This window comes from Ictalurus furcatus, chromosome 15 (genome assembly GCF_023375685.1).
Source record: "Ictalurus furcatus strain D&B chromosome 15, Billie_1.0, whole genome shotgun sequence".
NCBI classification, from domain to species: Eukaryota; Metazoa; Chordata; class Actinopteri; order Siluriformes; family Ictaluridae; genus Ictalurus; species Ictalurus furcatus.
Genome location: NC_071269.1, coordinates 23,338,519 through 23,358,074, shown reverse-complemented (window position 1 = coordinate 23,358,074; position 19,556 = coordinate 23,338,519). Strand labels below are relative to the sequence as shown.

General features: G+C 38.5%; 1 protein-coding gene across 4 annotated transcripts in view; it reads left to right on the top strand.

The window, feature by feature from the left end:
• Positions 1–18,177, top strand: part of etv7 (ETS variant transcription factor 7) — a 20,901-nt gene extending 2,724 nt beyond the window's left edge. The window contains exons 3-9 of one of the 4 annotated variants that reach the window (XM_053643969.1): positions 314–478; positions 1,597–1,683; positions 10,025–10,159; positions 10,922–11,083; positions 12,178–12,320; positions 14,413–14,513; positions 17,709–18,177. In XM_053643969.1, the coding sequence (XP_053499944.1) occupies positions 314–478; positions 1,597–1,683; positions 10,025–10,159; positions 10,922–11,083; positions 12,178–12,320; positions 14,413–14,513; positions 17,709–17,892 (977 nt within the window). In that variant the 3' untranslated portion in view covers positions 17,893–18,177. Of the gene's footprint in view, positions 1–313; positions 479–1,596; positions 1,684–10,024; positions 10,160–10,921; positions 11,084–12,177; positions 12,321–14,412; positions 14,514–14,679; positions 14,716–14,991; positions 16,408–17,708 lie in introns of those variants that run through there. The other 3 variants (XM_053643970.1, XM_053643968.1, XM_053643971.1) reach the window with 3 other exon arrangements.
• Positions 18,178–19,556: the final 1,379 nt, after the last annotated feature.

Below are 19,556 nucleotides of genomic sequence, written 5' to 3'. Positions count from 1 at the left end.
ATTACAGAAGTAAAAACTAATAGGGTGCATTAAAAGAGATAAATAATGCCTTATTACTTTTAAAAAAAAACCCCAAAAAAACAGACTGTGTATTTGCGTTGTTCTATAACATGATAAAAATAAAAGAGAAAAACAGACATTAAACAAATAATGAATGCCTCATCATGTCCTAGTGTGTATAAAAGATTCAGGCTGTCTTTGTGTTATTATATAAAATGCATGACTTTAAACAAACCATACATGCCTCGTTATGTGATTGAGCATGTATGAAAGCTGAGGCATGATGTGCACGTGCGTTGTTGTTGTTTATCAGGTATTAATCCGTCCCTGTGGGATAAGGACGATGTTAATTTGTGGCTGCGGTGGGCTCAGCGGGAATACGCCCTGCGCCGTGCCGATCACGAGAAGTTTGAGATGAACGGCAAAGCACTGTGTCTCCTCACCAAGGAGGATTTCCGCCTGCGCTGTCCCAGTTCAGGTGAAATAACAAAAGGGGAAAAAGACATCAGCGTTTGTAGATCTGAAAGGGACCCATAAGGGGTCCAAAAATAGTCCTTAGTAAGGTTTTAACCATATTAGTGAGCTAATAAACCTGTCGCTATTGGTTCATTTCCACTCTATTAGGAACACCTGTACATCTACTCCAGTCAGCCAATCATGCTGCAGCAACATAATGCATAAAAGCATGACGATACAGGTCAAGAGCTTCAGTCAATGTTAACAACAAACACCAGAACGAGGAACAAATGAGATCTCAGTGACTTTACCCGTGGCACGGTTGTTAGTGCAGATGGGCCGAGTATTTCAGAAACTGCTGATCTCTGTGGAGCTGATCTCACCCACAACAGTCTTTAGAGGTTACACAGAATGGTGTGGAGAAAAAAAAACATCCAGTGAGCAGGCGGAAATGAGTCGAGGAGGTCAGAGGAGAATGGGCAGACGTGTTCGAGCTGACAGAAAGGATATGGTAACGCAAATAAGCACTCTTTACAACCATGGTGAGCTGAAAAGCATCTCATAACGCACAAGAAGTCGAACCTTGAGGTGGATGAGTTACAACAGCAGAAGACCACATCGGGCTCCACCCCTGTCAGCCAAGAACAGGAAGCTGAGGATACAGTTACAGACTCACCAAAACTGGTCAGTTGAAGACTGGGGAAAAAGACCAAACTTCAATAACTGTATGAATGAGCAGGTGTACAGGTGTCCCTGTCAAGTGGTCGCTAAGTGTATGTTCCAGATAATGTAGTTAATTTTACATTCTAGTTCAGGTAGGCAAGTCATAAATTCATTAGGAAGTAGAATAGGCAAGTGAAACCTCCAGATTGTTGCCCAGTCCCATGTTCTTGGTTGCCTGGAAACCTGATTGAGATTCTAAAACAATCTAATAAAGTATAGCGAGTTAGTTAGCTAGTTAAGTGCATTAAAACAAACACAAACTAGTGTAGGGGAAAATTCACAACCGCAACCAAAAAAAAGTCAGCAAGTCACTGGCCAGTGTCTGGCTTTTCTGAATATTAATGTTGTTCTGCTATAAAATTCTCAAGACATGGTTCAGGGATAATAAATCGCTCGGATTTTCATTTCGACTTCCAGGTGACGTCCTGTATGAGCTCCTACAGCACGTGAAGCAGCAGAGACGCTCTCACACACACGCAGCAAACAGCTCTCTCGGGACTGCAGGTGAGAACACACACTCAGCGCTTAGACAAGTGTTTCTGACACTTCATTCATTTCAGTTAGGTTGTTTTTCCCACCAGAACAGTAGGGTGACCTTGGTTATTTGCAGTCTATAGCAAGCAGAAATAGGAAAAAAGAAAGAAGAAATGGCGCTGTACTGTATAAACAGATGGGCCGGTGTGTCTGTTTACAGCTACGCACAAATGCCTCAACGGATGGAAGCTTTAGTGCTCATTTATTATTATTATTATTATTATTAATATTCTACATTGTTAAATATTTCTATCGGCATAGAAGTGAGTCAAAATAACGTCCACTTCTGTTTTTCAGCCTTTACCCTGATTGTTCGTTTCATGCTCCCTGCTGTCTGTGCACTTTACCTTTTATGGAGTTTTGTGGGCGTCGCTATATGCAAATGAGCTGTGTCGAGAACGTGTTTTGCACATTACAGGGGATCAAAATATGCGAGCGAGCAGGAAGAAAATCCGAAACGTTCAGAACTGTGGTGATGAATTTTAGTTTGTGTTGACTTGCGCAAACATTCGCACACAATTTTACTAAACCAGGCCGGTTTGAGCTTTTCTATAACTGCTGATTGATCTCCTGTGATTTTCACACACATAACATTCTCTAGAGTTTACTCTAAAAAAAAAAACATCCAGTGAGCTGCAGTTCTGTGGATGGAAACGCCTTGTTGATGAGAGAGGGTCAACGGAGAACGGTCAGACTGGTTCGAGCTGACAGAAAAGCTACCGTGACACAGATAACCACTCTGTGCTGAGCAGAAAAGCATCTCAAAATGCACAAAACGTCGAACCTTGAGGCGGATGGGCTACGACAGGAGAAGACCACGTCGGGATCCACTGCTGTCAGCCCGGAACAGAAAGCTGAGGCTGCAGTGGGTGCAGGAACACAGATGGTAGGGTCAAAATTTGGCACATGAATCCATGGACCCATCATGACCCAAACAGTCCAGGCTGGTAAAGGCGGTGTAATGGTGTGGGGAATGTTTTTACTTGGCACACTTTGGTCCTGTTAATACCAATCAATCAATCATCTCTTGAAATCCACAGCGTATTTGAGTATTGTTCCTGACCATGTGCATCCCTTCACGACCACAATTTACCATCGTCTAATGGCTACTTCCAGCATGATAATGCACCACGTCACAAAGCAAAAGTCGTCTCTAACTGGTTTCATGAACATGACGATGAGTCCAATGTTCTTGAGTGCAGTGATCTTCCCATTCATCGAATCTGAAGCCAATTGAACGCCATCGGGATGTGGTAGAACAGGAGATTCGGAGCATGAAAGTGCACCTGAAGAATCTGGAATCCAGGAATTGCGTGATGCAGTCATGTCAACATGGACCCGGATCTCAAAGGAATGTTTCCAACATCTTGTGGAATCCATGCCATGAAGAATTGAGGCTTTCTGAGGCTTTGAGAGCAAAGTGGGGACCTACCCGGTACTAGTATTAGTGTATTAGTGTTCCTAAAAAAGTGCTCAGTGACAGTACAGATATCATCAAACTTTCTAAACTGGTCTTGGCTTTCTGCAAAGGTCATGTTAAGTATACACGGAGCCAGCTTGGCACATACTAAAAAACGGCCGCCGGCTATAAATAACAGTGTGTTCATGCTAGCGAGTGACAAAATGACATTTTCTTGGAGCCTCAATTTCAGAAACAGTGGAAAGAGACAAATGAATTGAAAATTTCGCAGTTCCTTGCAAATTAGGTATGCCGTGGTAAAGCGACAAACCTAAACGATTCAAAACTCAAATGATTCCTAGGACCAATCTTGTAGTGTGAGTGGTTGGAGGTTTCTTCAGTTCCCCACTCACAGCTTTAGTTCCTACCTACAATTAGTTCCCATTTACTGTCAGACATTCAAAAATAGCAGAAACCCCCTGTAAAACTGGTTTCGTCCTATACGATCATGTACAACTTCTCATTATGAAACAAACTAAAGTTTGGAAGGAAGTAACACTAAGGACGGGTATCGTTAAGGTTTTAACGGTGTCACTACTCTTACCGGTACCGCTTATCGATCCGGTACTTTAACGGTATTCTTATCGGTACATTGTGTTGTGGTTTTGTTTTTTTTAATGAAAAAAATAAACAAATTTGAGAACAGAATGAACATTGCGTTATTTTTTAAAAAAAATGTAAAGTAAATAAATCAATAATTTAAAAAAAAAAAAACGGTAGAAAATACGTTGAACGCGTAATGAAATCGTTTCACCCGAATGAAATCAACATCGTTTCTACGTAAACGTAAGCGCACCGATTAGGGCAATTTTACATTGATTTAAAAAAAAAAAAATACGGCGTGAACGAGGTTGATTCAACATGACTTCAACGAGCAGAAAGATGTTGGATCGATGTCGGAGATGAACATCGTTTCGATGCCGCGAGAAACCTCGATTACGCCACGATTAGCTGTCGTTGTTATTTGCGAAGGCTGCTAGCGTACACACGTGTCCGCCATCGTCACTCTGTGTATTAAGCGAGAGCTTCCGTGTTGTGCGAGTGCTCGCTGTTGCGTGTGATAGACAGCCTCCGCACACAGGAAATCTCACTTCTGGATTAACGAAAATGCAGACGAAGGTCTTCACATTATCGCAAATGATAAATAGTTATTTAGCAATAATAAATAGGAAATATATTCTCGTCATTTCCGCAGAACCGATAGTTCTGGTTTTCCCAGGGCGCTACACAAAAGTCCCAGCATTCATGAGGGTCCTAATCAGTTCACGACTCCGACCCTAATCAGTATGTGCGATACACGGCAACATTTTCCATCAGGCCCGAGCGCCTCCTCAAGCACAAAGAGTCACAATGAAAACGCTCAGAAATCAGACTCAGGGTCTCTGTCCGTGTCAGTAATATTCACACCATGAAGCGTTTCTGTAACCGAGTCAAGTCCACAGCAGTGAGTCATGCCTAGATCGAGAATCTGCTCAGCTACACAAATCAGATCTTAAAACAACGTTCTGTCATAACAATGTTAAGGTTAGCAATACAGTAGGTATGACAGAAAGGCCTATAAACCTCACGCTGCAAAAAATGACGCCTTAGCGAGTTAAAATATCTTGAACATATTCAGATTTACAAAGTATTTCCTATTAGATTACATTAAACTACATACACAGTGTGATTTATTAAACCTATTACTAGACATTTTTACTGATAAAGCTTAGAAATAGTCTTGTTCTCTTCAGTCCATCCAGAATTCTGAGACTTTGCGTTAGCAGAAACGGACGCAAAGTCACGCAAACGCCGCAATGTTCGAAGGAGCGTGGAATTTTTTCGAAATTGTTTCCACAGATTTTCACACAGATTTGGGCCAAGACGCGTCCTGTGACATCATCACAACATCTCTTTGGCCACTTTTAGGACTTTTTGGTCATGGTTATTCGGAGATCTACACTGTAAAACCGGATCAGTTCATTTAACTCAAAAAACTTGAGGAAACTGATCAGCTCAAAATTTTGAAGTTGATCAATCGATTTCTTTAAGCCAACTACACTTAAATAGAACAAAAATTGAACTCAAACTTGTTATATTTAAGTGTATTTGGCTTAAAGAAATTAGATTGATCAACTTAAAAATTTCGAGGTAATCAGTTTCCTCAAGTTTTTTGACTTTTAAGCACGAAAGCACAAAAACTCAACAAGTTGCATCGCAAATTTAGAAGAAATTTAAAAAAAAAAAAAAAAAAGCTGCAGCAAAATCAATCGTTTTTGGCCGCAACGATCACAAAAAAAAAACCTCAATGGGATCCTGCATAGACTGTCTATTGGCTAGATAATTTAGCTAGTTTTAAGCATTTATTTCTAGAAAAAAAGCTCATTTAAAGCTTGAAATTAATATTAATGTCTAGAAATATGTCTCCATATGTGGGTTATTGTAACCTTATAACAGGAAATACTACATACATTTGATTATATATCATGGCTCAGGAGTTTATTCCGGCTATTTCATGAATTAGACTGAAAGTTGATTCTTTTTGTGTCGTCATGTTGGAAGGAGATTACTGAGCAACAATCTGTATGTAAAAAAAGTTATTACTATTTTTTTCCCCCCATTGAACCGTGCACTAATTAAACATTAAAACGCAGCGGTTGAATGCTCGAATATGATTGGTCAGAAGGTGTGCGTTATTTTCCGTATAGCAGCACAGGTAATCCCGGCTTTAACACGAACCGTAGGTTAATATCAATGCGCTCGCTCTAATGCGCTATTGTTTCTATAGTAACAGCTCAAACACAGGGACTTGTACGACAGACGCTCCACGTAATCCAAGACTAATAATAAACAAATTTAAAAACAGGGTGTTGTTTAACAAAGAAACTCTCATCATCGTTGATGTGGTAAAGTTTTTTTTTTTTGGTAGAAGATGTTTATTTACGGAAGGAGTCTCGGTTGTATGTGCTCTCAGTCTGGGTTATGCTTTTCGTTTTCACCATTTTCTCAGTAAAATGACAGGCTGCACTTTGTGTGTGTGTATGTGTGTGTGTGTGGGGGGGGGCGACGGTGAGTGAGAGATATTGATCAGTTGGAGCGAAAGAGAGAGTAAGTGAACATGAACTAACTCGTCCCTCGGATGTGTCACAACGTTAAATCTAACTTTAAACCGCTCAAACATGCGGCGTATCATTCAGTAATAAATGAAACATTGTAACCGTTGGCGAATTTCTGTAGTATCAGCAGAATAACACACTCCAGACAGCGCTATTATACAACAACAATGCACTTTTTTGTAGAACACACCGTGCTATTATATAAAAAATAATGCACACTAAGAAATGTCAATTTGATGTATTAATTTAAAAAAAAAAAAGAAAGAAAAAAACAGGAAAGAGATATGGAGAACGCAGCAATGCAACTTGTTTCCATACTAAACTATATTTAAAATGCATTATTTTCTCAAAATGTTAGTTTCTACATTCAGGATGGTGGGCTGTTATAGGAAAGTAATCAACAACGGGGCGACGTGATGCATCATGGCTCCACGCAGTGCTACCGTTTCCATTCCACTGTTTCCAAAGCTGATCATTTTCCAATAACAGCATGTTCAGCAGTGTGTTATTCCTCATATACAGTTTTATTTGAAGGACAGTCTTGTGTTGAATTAATTATTATTCAGGAAGTTTCCATCGAAACTGCTACTCAAATGGATTCTTTCATTCAGATGGCAACACATTTTCATACCTAACTTACATAAAAGAAAGGTTCATTCTTTGAGAGTCTCATGTAGGTGGAGACTGCTGCTGTTTGTTTGGGTTTTTTTTTTTTTTGGTTATATTTCCTGGTTACACCGATGCCAGAATGGAGATGAACACCTGCACCGACCTGCAGCACTCGTTCTGCAGAAAGGAAATAAATTTCTTTGCCTCTTCCTTTTGTGCAAGTGAACAAAAGAAGCGTAACCTGATGAATTGGTTGCTTTTATTCTCCCGTGCACTTTTAGATACAGGTAGAGTCAGATAGCTTCGGAGTATCCGAAGGTGTGGTTACATCCAACAAAATTTGGAGTTGTGTTGTGCTGAAAATGAACCCGGATGGCTTTTTTGCACCCTGCAATAAAAATCACACAAGACTCTGCAGCAGCATCTGAGCCAAGATACTAAAAATGTTTAACTAAGTAATACTCATAAAAGTTAGTTAGTGTCAGACACGGTCAAGTCAAGTAGTTTTCATTTTCAGTGTATAGCTTGTATACATCAGGTTTCTTCAGGACCATGGTGCAACACGGGACGGTATGCAAAACTACATAAAGTGCACTACACAACAGTGTGAGATGAGTGCAGGACAATAAATACACAGAAAGGAATTATAGATACACGGGACGATTAGTCCTGTCCAAAAGTCCAAGTCCAAAAGGCAGAAAGAGTTTTAGACAGACAGACAGACAGACAGACAGACAGACAGAGTCAGACCCGAATTCATTTTCATTTCAGGCCTTTATACTAAATATTGAGATGTTTATGATATTTTATCGTCTTTTTATCTTATTTTATCTTCTTTCCAGAATAATGTCAAACCATGAAAAAAACAGTAAAGAAAACAAACAAATAAATAATCATATATAGCACGTTTTTAGTTACACTATATGGATAAAATAACTGCAGAAGAAATACTATTATTTCAATAATTTTATCAACCTCATTCTGTATCAACCCAATCCAAATGTAAGGTCGCAAATAAATAAATAAATAAACAAACAAACAAACAAACAAAAATGAAGAAGCTACTTTCTAGCTATACTACTTGGATAAAAGAATATAGAAAGTATTGTTCTTTCATTAAAAAAAAAAAAGTCATTCGTATAAACAATGAAAAAATATGTCAAGTCAAACAAACAAACAGACAGAGAGACGATCATATGTTGGACATTTTGTGTTTTTTATTATCTGGATAAACCAACTAAGCAAAAAAGTACTATTATTTCATTAAAAATATACTCAGTAACAAACAAATAGGAAGTAAACAGCAAAACATGTACAGTCCCCTACGTAAAGTATTGGAACAGCAAGGCCAAATCAAAGACATTTGGGTTTGAGATCAAAATATGAATGAGACAACAGACCAGAATTTCAGCTTTCTCTTCCTCATATTTACATCTGGATGTGTTAAACAATTTAGAAAATGGCACCTTTTGGTCTCAAGTGATCAAAACATTTTGGAAAATGTGACTGATAGGTGTTTCCCTGTTAAATCGTTTAAATAATGAATCGCTCTGAATGTCTACTCTTGGTTTGAGCCCTAGGTTTCACCTCTGAAGACTGAATTTGTTCTTAAAAAGGATACGCCAACATGAAGACCAGAGAGCTGTCTATGGGAGAAAAGCAAGCCACTTTGAAGCTGAGAAAAGAGGGAAAATCTATCAGAGCCATTGCACAAGCATTGGGCATAGCCAATACAACAATTTGGAATGTCTTGAAAAAGAAAGAAACTACTGGGGTACTAACAAACAGACGTGGGACGGGTCGGCCAAGGAAAACAACGGCAGTTGATGACAAACATTGTGAGAGCTGTGGAAAAAAACCCCCCAAAAACAACAGTTAATGACATCACCAACAACCTCCAAAGGGCAAAGGTATCAAAATTCACCATTCGAAGAAGACTTTGAGAACAGAAATAGCGGCCACACCACAAGATGCAAGACCACTCATCAGCCGTAAGAATCAGAAAGCCAGATTGGAATTCACAAAGAAATACAGAGATGTGCCACAAAAGTTCTGGAACCAAGATTAACCTCTATAAAGTGATGGAAAGGTCAAAGTGTAGAGAAAGAAAGGATCTGCTCATGATCCAAAACATACAAGCTCATCTGTGAAACATGGTGGAGGTAGTGTCATGGCGTGGGCTTGCATGGCTGCTTCTGGAACATTCTCACTAATCTGTATTGATGATGGAACTCATGATGGTAGCAGCAGGATGAATTCAGATGTTTACAGGAACATTTTATCGCAAATTTACCGAGAAATGCATCCAAATTAATCTGCTGTTAATCATGCTGCAAGACATTGATCCAAAACACACTGACAACTCAACACAGGACTTCATCAGGGGGGAAAAGTGGAAGATTTTAGACTGGCCAAGTCAATCACCAGATCTTAACCTAATTGAGCAGCACTTCACCTCCTGAAGAGGAGACTGAATGGGGAAACCCCCCGAAACAAACAACAACTGAAAAAGGCAGCAGTAAAAGCCTGGAAAACCATCACAAAAGAAGAAACCAACAGTTTGGTGATGTCAGTGAGTCGCAGGCTTGATGCAGCTATTGCAAGCAAGAGATATGCAATCAGATATTAAGTGTTATTTACTTACAGATTGATCTGTTCCAATACTTTTGCTCACCTGAAAAAATGGGATCGAAAAGGTTCTATTTTTTATGTTGTTTATGTACATACCAGGAAATAAAAGCTGAGATCCTAAACTCTCATCTCATATCCATCCTTTGATCTCCAAACCCAAATGTCTTTGTTGTATAGCACGACAAATGATTTGGCCTTGCCGTTCCAATAGTTTCGGAAGGGACTGTATTACATATGTCAATTTTCTGGCTATACAATTTGAATGAGACACAAAAAAAAAATAAAACTGAGGGGAAAAAAATGAGGGGGAAAAAAACAAACGTTTCTTCTATTGTATTTATTGAACTCGTATTTTTCTCCAGTTGAATGGAATGAATTATATATTTTTTAATATTTTATATTTTTTATATTTAAGAATGATGGTATTGTGTTGGTTATTTTTGGCAGTGCTCTCAGACTTTCAGACCTTTGTGGTTATTAGCAGTTACTTATTCTATCTCATGCTTACTCATTGCAGGTCTCTGCAGCTCAACTAACAGATCTGTGCCTGTGTGTCCAGTGAATCCACACTCACGAACCCTAACAACACCGGCTCCAGAAATGAGAGAAAACTCACAAGATCAGTACTCCAGCCTTCCACAAGCACACACAGGTCAGAAACCAAAATATTCAACACATTTCAGCTTCTACATCTTAAATATGTCTGATATTACCGTCTTTTGTCACTCTAAGTATGTTGAGATTTTCAGTGTTATGTGTTGCTTGAAAGTTTGAGAGGCCTTAATCTATCTATCTATCTATCTATCTATATATATATATATTTGCATAAATATGACTTGAAACATCATCAGATTTTCACACAAGTCCTAAAAGTAGACAAAGAGAACCCCATTAGTTCATATGACGAAACCCACCAACATCCCAGAGTTGAAGCTGTTCTGTACTGAGGAACGAGCTAAAATTCCTGCAAGCCGATGCGCAAGACTGATCAACAGTTACCGCAGACTTTTAGCAAAGCTTCACATACTTTTGCCACTCACAGATATGTAATATTGGATCATTCTCCTCAATAAGTAAGTGACCGAGTATAATATTTTTGTCTCATTCGTTTAATTAGGTTCTCTTTATCTACTGTTAGGACTTCTGATGATGTTTTAGGTGATATTCATGCAGAAATCTAGAAAATTCTAAAGGGTTCACAAACTTTCAAGCACCACTGATTTTTACACTGCTGGAATAACACTGTGGTGAAGCTCCAGGGAATACTTTCCCGAAGAGTCAGTTGCGTGAATACGAAAATAATAATATGCACAGCGTTTTACTGACAGAATGTCATCTAATCTGAAAAAATAATATGGACAAGCTTGTACTCTAGTGCATTCAATCACTATTTTCTTTTCCCTGAATCATTTAGATACGCCGTGTGTTTCTGAAGAAGCGAAACCACAGCCGTCTCCAGTCGTGGCTGCCCATCCTCACATCTTCTGGAGTACAGAAGAACCGCTCAACCTGTCCTACAGAACAAACTCACTCCGGATCAAAACACCAAACACTGAAGCCAATGGAAAAATTGCAGGTAGCTGGATGTAAACACTTTCGTCCAAGACTCTTTAATAGCCCTGGGATTTAAAACTTTGTACCAGATGTTTCTTAGAACTTGTCATGAATTCCTCAAGTTAAATTGGATCAGCCAATCACAACTCTGATCATATGGCATCAACACTAGCCTTTCTTTTTACTTCTTAGTCTCGACGTACTGCTTAGTATAAAATACTGGTCAAGTACACAATATAATACCCAACAACATTTTCTTGAGTTCAGTTCAATTAAGCCAGCCACTTACCTTTTAGCATATCTAACCTATCTAGTAGTAGCTATCTGCCCATTAGTAGCTAGATATGTTTGCTAATAAGCTAGTTCATGTTAGCTAAACTAGTATATTGTGTCTTTAAAAACCAGGGCCAATAAATTAGCTACACAATTTACTCCTCTAACAAATCTGAGAAACTAGCTAACGTTTGGTAAACTACATAGCCAGTAGTTACATTTATAAGGTAAAGGTATACTGCTTAGCATATAATACTGGTCATAATTACACAATATAATACCCAACAACATTTTCTTGAGTTCAGTTCAATTAAGCTAGCCACTTACCTTTTAGCATATCTAACCTATCTAGTAGTAGCTATCTGCCCATTAGTACCTAGATACATTTGCTAATAAGCTAATTCGTGTTAGCTAAACTACTATATTGTGTATTTAAAAACCAGGGCCAGTAAATTAGCTGCAATTACACACGTTATTCCCCTAGCAAAGCGGACAAACTAGCTAATGTTTGGCAAACTACATAGCCAGTAGTTACATTAGTAGCCATAACAGAGAAAGGCTTGTGTTAGCAACAAAAGGTTAGTACATGATAGATTTTAGTACAACCTAGCAGATGTGATATTAGTCATTTTAAAACTCTTGTTATACACATTATGCTGCTTAGCAACCAAAGCTCACAGATTACATTGTGTGATGGAGGAAATGTTTAATGTAAACTGTAACACACACACACACACACACCTTATTGCTTTATCTTTTATCTTTAGCTTTTATCCAGCAGCCAAAGCACAGTATTGTACTACTGTTTAAATATTAGTGTCTCCCCATTCTCCAACACTCCAGATTGCAGATTATTATGGGATTACGTGTACCAACTGCTGTTGGACACCAGATACGAAGCATACATTAGGTGGGAGGATCGGGACTCCTTGATCTTCAGAGTGGTGGACCCGAATGGACTCGCTCGCCTCTGGGGGAACCATAAAGTGAGTGCACAAGTGACCTAAAACACTTTAGAGCTTCACTTCTTGTTTTGGGCAAAAATACATTTTCAAATAATAAATAATGTAACGGAATTGCCAATTCACAGCTCCAGGCTCCCCGTTCAAACTTGAGCTTGGATTACTGACTGTGCAGAGTTCTGTATAGTTGCACCATGTCCATATGAGTTATCTCTAGGTTCTCTGGTTTCCTTCCATCTCCCAAAAACATGTCAGTGGGTGGATTAGGTACGCTAAATTTCCCCTAGATGGAAATACGCATGGTGACCAGCAGCAGACTGGCAGGGTGCATTCCTATCTCACACCAATTGTTCTGAGGATAGGCTCGCTGACCAGGAAAAAGCACTAACCAAAAATGAACGAAACTATGGTTTTTCATGACGTGTACCGGCTATGAAGCAGTTTGTTCACTTCAATGGATGAGCACATGGTACATGATAAAGGGATTCGCTTCAGGAAGCAGTTTCATGGCAAATTCACTTTGGTCCATGTTTCCAAGATTAGTGAATCCACTCACTTTGGAAGTTTAGGCCAATATAAAACAAGTACTAGGCTGAGGTCATGTCTTTCTAGAACACTTAATATAGAGGAATTGTTTATTAGTACACTTACAACATTTTACAACTTTCTTCAAATTATACGAAACTCTGATTGTAGCGTTAGTCTCACATTAGCTCCGTTGTAGATATGGATTAGCAACATCTTGGATTGTACATAACTGAAGAATATTTGAGAGGCAATTACAAACTATAAGACATAGTCAGAACAAGCAGGTCGGTCAATCTCTCAGGAAAATGCTGACTCATTAATTGCAAAAACTAGCAAACATCAATGGGGCTCAGCCCAAAAGACGGAAAACATCATAAAATAAAAAAGTCTCGCACAAGTAAACACCACGACTTTCAAAAATGTCTCATTTTAAGAGATGTCATTGGTGCAACACACACTGAAGCAAAATCAGTCTAATACCAAAGCAATACCAATACCATATGTCCTACCCTGAACCTGTACAATACAACATCATGAGTATCATCATTCAAACCTATTTTAATATTACAAAACAACATACATCTAAACAAATCAATATTAAAAACTGCAATTTCCCTAAATAGTTCTTTCACCAAGCTACTATAGTGTACTTGTATTACTGGCAGAAATACATCTATGACAATAAGATGTACATAATACTGTCATAATACAAGTGAACAAATGTATATATTTTTATATTACACATGTTTACAGTATCCTGATACAACCAAAAAAAAAGGCATGCTAGAATAACAAACTATATTAATCACATTTTTGTTTTTTAAATCCAGTTCACTTACCTACATAATTAACTCAGACTTAATAACTTTAACACCACTAACATTCTGCTGCAGAAACCCTGGAGACCACTACATTAAGAAGAACCCTCAGTGACGGTAGACACAGTCGTTTCACTCAAAGCATGATGGGAAAACAACTTCCTCAATCATTATCCAGTGCCTCCACTTCCAGAGCTCCCCCTTGTGGAGCATCTTTAACTTAAACGATGGTCAATCTTTCAACGCATCAGCCAAATCGTATAGGGTTAAAACATCTAGTTATTTTGGAGCAAGCAAATCATTTAACAATATTGAGTTTGCAAATAAATTTTTAAAAAATGAAAATGAAATTTTGTTTTTATTCATCGTAGATCCGTACTTGTGACTTGGGTGGAGATGTTTAGTTTTAGCGAAAAATGTATGTGAAAACATGATGGACAGCTTGTTTTAATCTGTGACATGAGATCGATGGACATAAGCAGTTAGTTAATTAGTTGATGCAAAAAAAAAAAATGATTGACAGACCTCTGACTTATGTTCCCGCCCGCTATAGTCTCAGAGATGCAGCATTACCCTTACCTTAGATCATGAAACTCAGATGATGGCTCCACAGATTAGATTTGTTGTACATACGCACTAAACACGACAAATATCCACATCATTACGACATACAGTAAGACACCAGTGCAGTGTGAGAACGATGATCACAGAGAGGGTCTACACTTTGTTCAGACTTCAACTAAGAACTTCTTTGATTTTGTGCATTTCAGAACCGGACCAACATGACCTATGAGAAAATGTCTCGAGCACTGCGGCATTATTATAAACTCAACATCATCAAAAAAGAGTCGGGGCAGAGACTCCTTTTCAGGTGAGCGAAAACTTTCTGTCGGTTTCTAAAATTCTTATATACCGTATATACTTCGGGGTCGAAAAAGACCGAGACTACATTGCTTTTTTTATTTTCTATTTAATTAAAGCAATGTTTCCAGGTTTAAATTTAAACATTAAATGTGATATCAAACATTTTATCTCAGATTTTAGTTGAGTCTTCTGTTGAAGCACATGTTCAGGTGATACTCTGATCAATTTCATCTAACATGGATTACTAGATTGTATGCAAACATTTTAAGTCCATGCCAGATCAAGTGCATGATGACGTTAGAGCAAAATAAAATAAAATTGAGAAGTTGAATTTCTTTCATAGTAGTAATGGACATTTTGTTTTCATTTCAGAAATTAGATATTAGTATTATTTGAATGTAAATCGGACGTTGATCCGAAAGATCGCTTTGATTTCATGCTCATTCAGCCTTTCTTCTTTCGTCATTTTTCCTTCCGTTTGGTAGATTTCTGAAAACCCCTGACGAGATTATTCAGAGCAGGTCTGATCGTTCGGACCCCCCCGAGTCTCCTGATAGCCCCGCCTCTCCTGCTTACAAAGAGGGAACGCTGGAAGTGTCGCCCTCCTCAACCCCAGACCCTTCCAGTCCTGAATCTCTCCACATACTCAGTGTGTCCCCACTGCCATGATCACTGAAATACCCCAATCTTTATCACAAAATATCTCCATCTCCAACAAAATATCTCCAACGGTTCAATTCCCAAACCACACCTGAAGTTTGACGTGTGAAATGAAATGAACTGTGAAACTATACCCTTTGTTCTTTTGGAAATATGCAATTCATACATTATCATCTTTTGGTTCAGGTTACATTTTAATTCTGTTTTCTTTATTAATGTAATTACTGTAATTATGAACATTTCTTACATGGAATAATTATTAATAATAAAGGTGCGGAAATATTCGAAATAATTTATATTTGATTGTACAGTAAAAAAAAAAAAAGACTTGCAGAAATAAAAAAATTCTAAAATACATGGATTAGTATCCGATTTTGAGATAAAAAAAAAAACAACAACAACAACAACAACCAACACTTGCTGTATTTGCATACAGCACTATATATTTTATTAGATTATAGCAGCCAGGGTAAGACACATTTTCAAAGCAAGGCACTTGTTTGTGACCACTGGAACGAGCGGATCAGTAATGTGATGGAGTCTCAGACTACTGAGAAACAAACTAAATAACACCTGTGGTATAAACTCGGAAAGGCTATGAACATGAACTCTTGTATTCACTGTTAAGCGTGGGGAAATAAAAATGAACTAGTGTATATTGTAAAGGGGTGGAGAGTAAAAGAGAGTGGGAGGAGAGTAGTCTGAATTGGGTTCTGGAAATCAGCTCCAGCTCACACATTGAACTCTGTTGCCAGCCATGAGCATTTCCAAGCCAGTGATGTCATATCCATCAGGAGAACTACTTTACAGAACTAACTGACTTCTTTTATGAAGACACACCACTCAAGCCCAATGTTTCTGTGTACTCATTCACCTGGATCAGGTGATGCCCTGCAAGGACAGTGATTGGCTCCTGTCTCAGACCTTCCCCAAGGTTCTAGAGAGAGTGAATAACACTCAGTTTGTGACCTCTGCAGTGAGCTTCCTCCTACCCATGTTGAGAAGTCTCAACAGGAGCTTAAATCCCAGCACAGAAGATCTAGCACACTCAGTCATGGTTAGTTTCACCTTTACCAAATAAACACTGACAGAACATCAATGACAAATTTGACAATTTCAATAATTCCGCAGCTTTGTGAAGGCCATATGATGGTCACATATTTGTTAGTAGTTTGGCAAATCCAATAAAATCTTTCAAATCTGCAGTTGTGGGTGTGGTTTATGATAATGAGTTGGCTGCATGTGTATTTTCCTCCTGTGTCTGACCTGGGAGCCAATTTTTTCCAATTAATCCAGTTGGAGAACATCCTGGTTGCATTCTCAAGAAAAATGGAAATATACCAACCCAAATGAATGGATTTGAAGTCTAGCAAGAAGGCACAAGAACATCAAGTTATGTATATGTGTGTATATTTAGAAGTACTTAAGACCATGCGTTTGCGGGAACCCTAGTGGTAGAAAAGTGTAATTGCGCATTAAAGGATTATGAGGCGCTCCCATTCCACTTATTGTCCATCATGTCTGCATAACTGACAGTAATAACTGACTGTGCTGCTCACAGCATGGTGTAGACAGGTGACACAGATAAAATGTAGAGTAAAATCTTATAAAAGACACATCTACATATGGACTGGGATGATGCCTTGCTCAAAGAATCAGCATTCGATGAGTTTTAAAGTCCAACCGGGGAAACCCCTCAATTCTTATTAAGGGTTGTAACCGAATATGAATACACCATACCTGTTTAAACAGACAATGTGTTCTGAACAGATTTTTTAGTGGAGTGCTTCAGTAACCTTGCCTAAACACAGCCTTACTGGCCTGCAAAATAAAATCATATCCGTACCATATTTCTATACAAAGTAGCCTGAAACTCACAAAGGAAATAGGCTTCTATTTATAGAGTCACTGCTCTATATAGTCCAAGCTGGTCATGTGATCATATCTCTACTATGTTCATTGTGCATTTTTACAACCTTTAAAAAATGTAACTTCCACTTCAAATCTCAATCCAGATACAGATAGATAGATTTCGAGCACTAAACAGATACAGATAGAGATACTGATACATGTAATGTGGTGTGTTACACCACTGACTATGATCAACCCACCAACATGTCTTCCTGGAGATTGATAAATATTACCGGAGTGTTTACTGAAACCTGTTCAACCTGTTTGGCACCAAACTGTGCCAAAATGTAGGATTTCCACTGTAACCTATGGCTCTGGATTATGTCATGACGCTAATACCATCCAAATGCCTTAGGAGCCTTACGAAGGATGTTTTTCATTATTACCACTGACCAATGCCCTGACATCTTGGAGATTAATCTGATTATTTTGTCTAGAAGGCTACAAGTGGGTTGTGATCAAACCTGAGAAGTTGAATTTCTTTCCTAGTAATAATGGACATTTTGTTTTCATTTCAGAAATTAGATATTAGTATTATTTGTATGTAAATCGGACGTTGATCCGAAAGATCGCTTTGATTTCATGCTCATTCAGCCTTTCTTCTTTCGTCATTTTTCCTTCCGTTTGGTAGATTTCTGAAAACCCCGGACGAGATTATTCAGAGCAGGTCTGATCGTTCGGACCCCCCCGAGTCTCCTGATAGCCCCGCCTCTCCTGCTTACAAAGAGGGAACGCTGGAAGTGTCGCCCTCCTCAACCCCAGACCCTTCCAGTCCTGAATCTCTCCACATACTCAGTGTGTCCCCACTGCCATGATCACTGAAATACCCCAATCTTTATCACAAAATATCTCCATCTCCAACAAAATATCTCCATCTATACGTTCAATTCCCAAACCACACCTGAAGTTTGACGTGTGAAATGAAATGAACTGTGAAACTATACCCTTTGTTCTCTTGGAAATATGCAATTCATACATTATCATCTTTTGGTTCAGGTTACATTTTAATTCTGTTTTCTTTATTAATGTAATTACTGTAATTATGAACACTTCTTACATGGAATAATTATTAATAATAAAGGTGCGGAAATATTCGAAATAATTTATATTTGATTGTACAGTAAAAAAAAAAAAAGACTTGCAGAAATAAAAAATTTCTAAAATACATGGATTAGTATCCGATTTTGAGATAAAAAAAAAAACAACAACAACCAACACTTGCTGTATTTGCATACAGCACTATATAATCTAATATAATTTTATTAGATTATAGCAGCCAGGGTAAGACACATTTTCAAATCAAGGCACTTGTTTGTGACCACTGGAACGAGCGGATCAGTAATGTGATGGAGTCTCAGACTACTGAGAAACAAACTAAATAACACCTGTGGTATAAACTCGGAAAGGCTATGAACATGAACTCTTGTATTCACTGTTAAGCGTGGGGAAATAAAAATGAACTAGTGTATATTGTAAAGGGGTGGAGAGTAAAAGAGAGTGGGAGGAGAGTAGTCTGAATTGGGTTCTGGAAATCAGCTCCAGCTCACACATTGAACTCTGTTGCCAGCCATGAGCATTTCCAAGCCAGTGATGTCATATCCATCAGGAGAACTACTTTACAGAACTGACTGACTTCTTTTATGAAGACACACCACTCAAGCCCAATGTTTCTGTGTACTCATTCACCTGGATCAGGTGATGCCCTGCAAGGACAGTGATTGGCTCCTGTCTCAGACCTTCCCCAAGGTTCTAGAGAGAGTGAATAACACTCAGTTTGTGACCTCTGCAGTGAGCTTCCTCCTACCCATGTTGAGAAGTCTCAACAGGAGCTTAAATCCCAGCACAGAAGATCTAGCACACTCAGTCATGGTTAGTTTCACCTTTACCAAATAAACACTGACAGAACATCAATGACAAATTTGACAATTTCAATAATTCTGCAGCTTTGTGAAGGCCATATGATGGTCACATATTTGTTAGTAGTTTGGCAAATCCAATAAAATCTTGCAAATCTGCAGTTGTGGGTGTGGTTTATGATAATGAGTTGGCTGCATATGTATTTTCCTCCTGTGTCTGACCTGGGAGCCAATTTTTTCCAATTAATCCAGTTGGAGAACATCCTGGTTGCATTCTCAAGAAAAATGGAAATATACCAACCCAAATGAATGGATTTGAAGTCTAGCAAGAAGGCACAAGAACATCAAGTTATGTATATGTGTGTATATTTAGAAGTACTTAAGACCATGCGTTTGCGGGAACCCTAGTGGTAGAAAAGTGTAATTGCGCATTAAAGGATTATGAGGCGCTCCCATTCCACTTATTGTCCATCATGTCTGCATAACTGACAGTAATAACTGACTGTGCTGCTCACAGCATGGTGTAGACAGGTGACACAGATAAAATGTAGAGTAAAATCTTATAAAAGACACATCTACATATGGACTGGGATGATGCCTTGCTCAAAGAATCAGCATTCGAT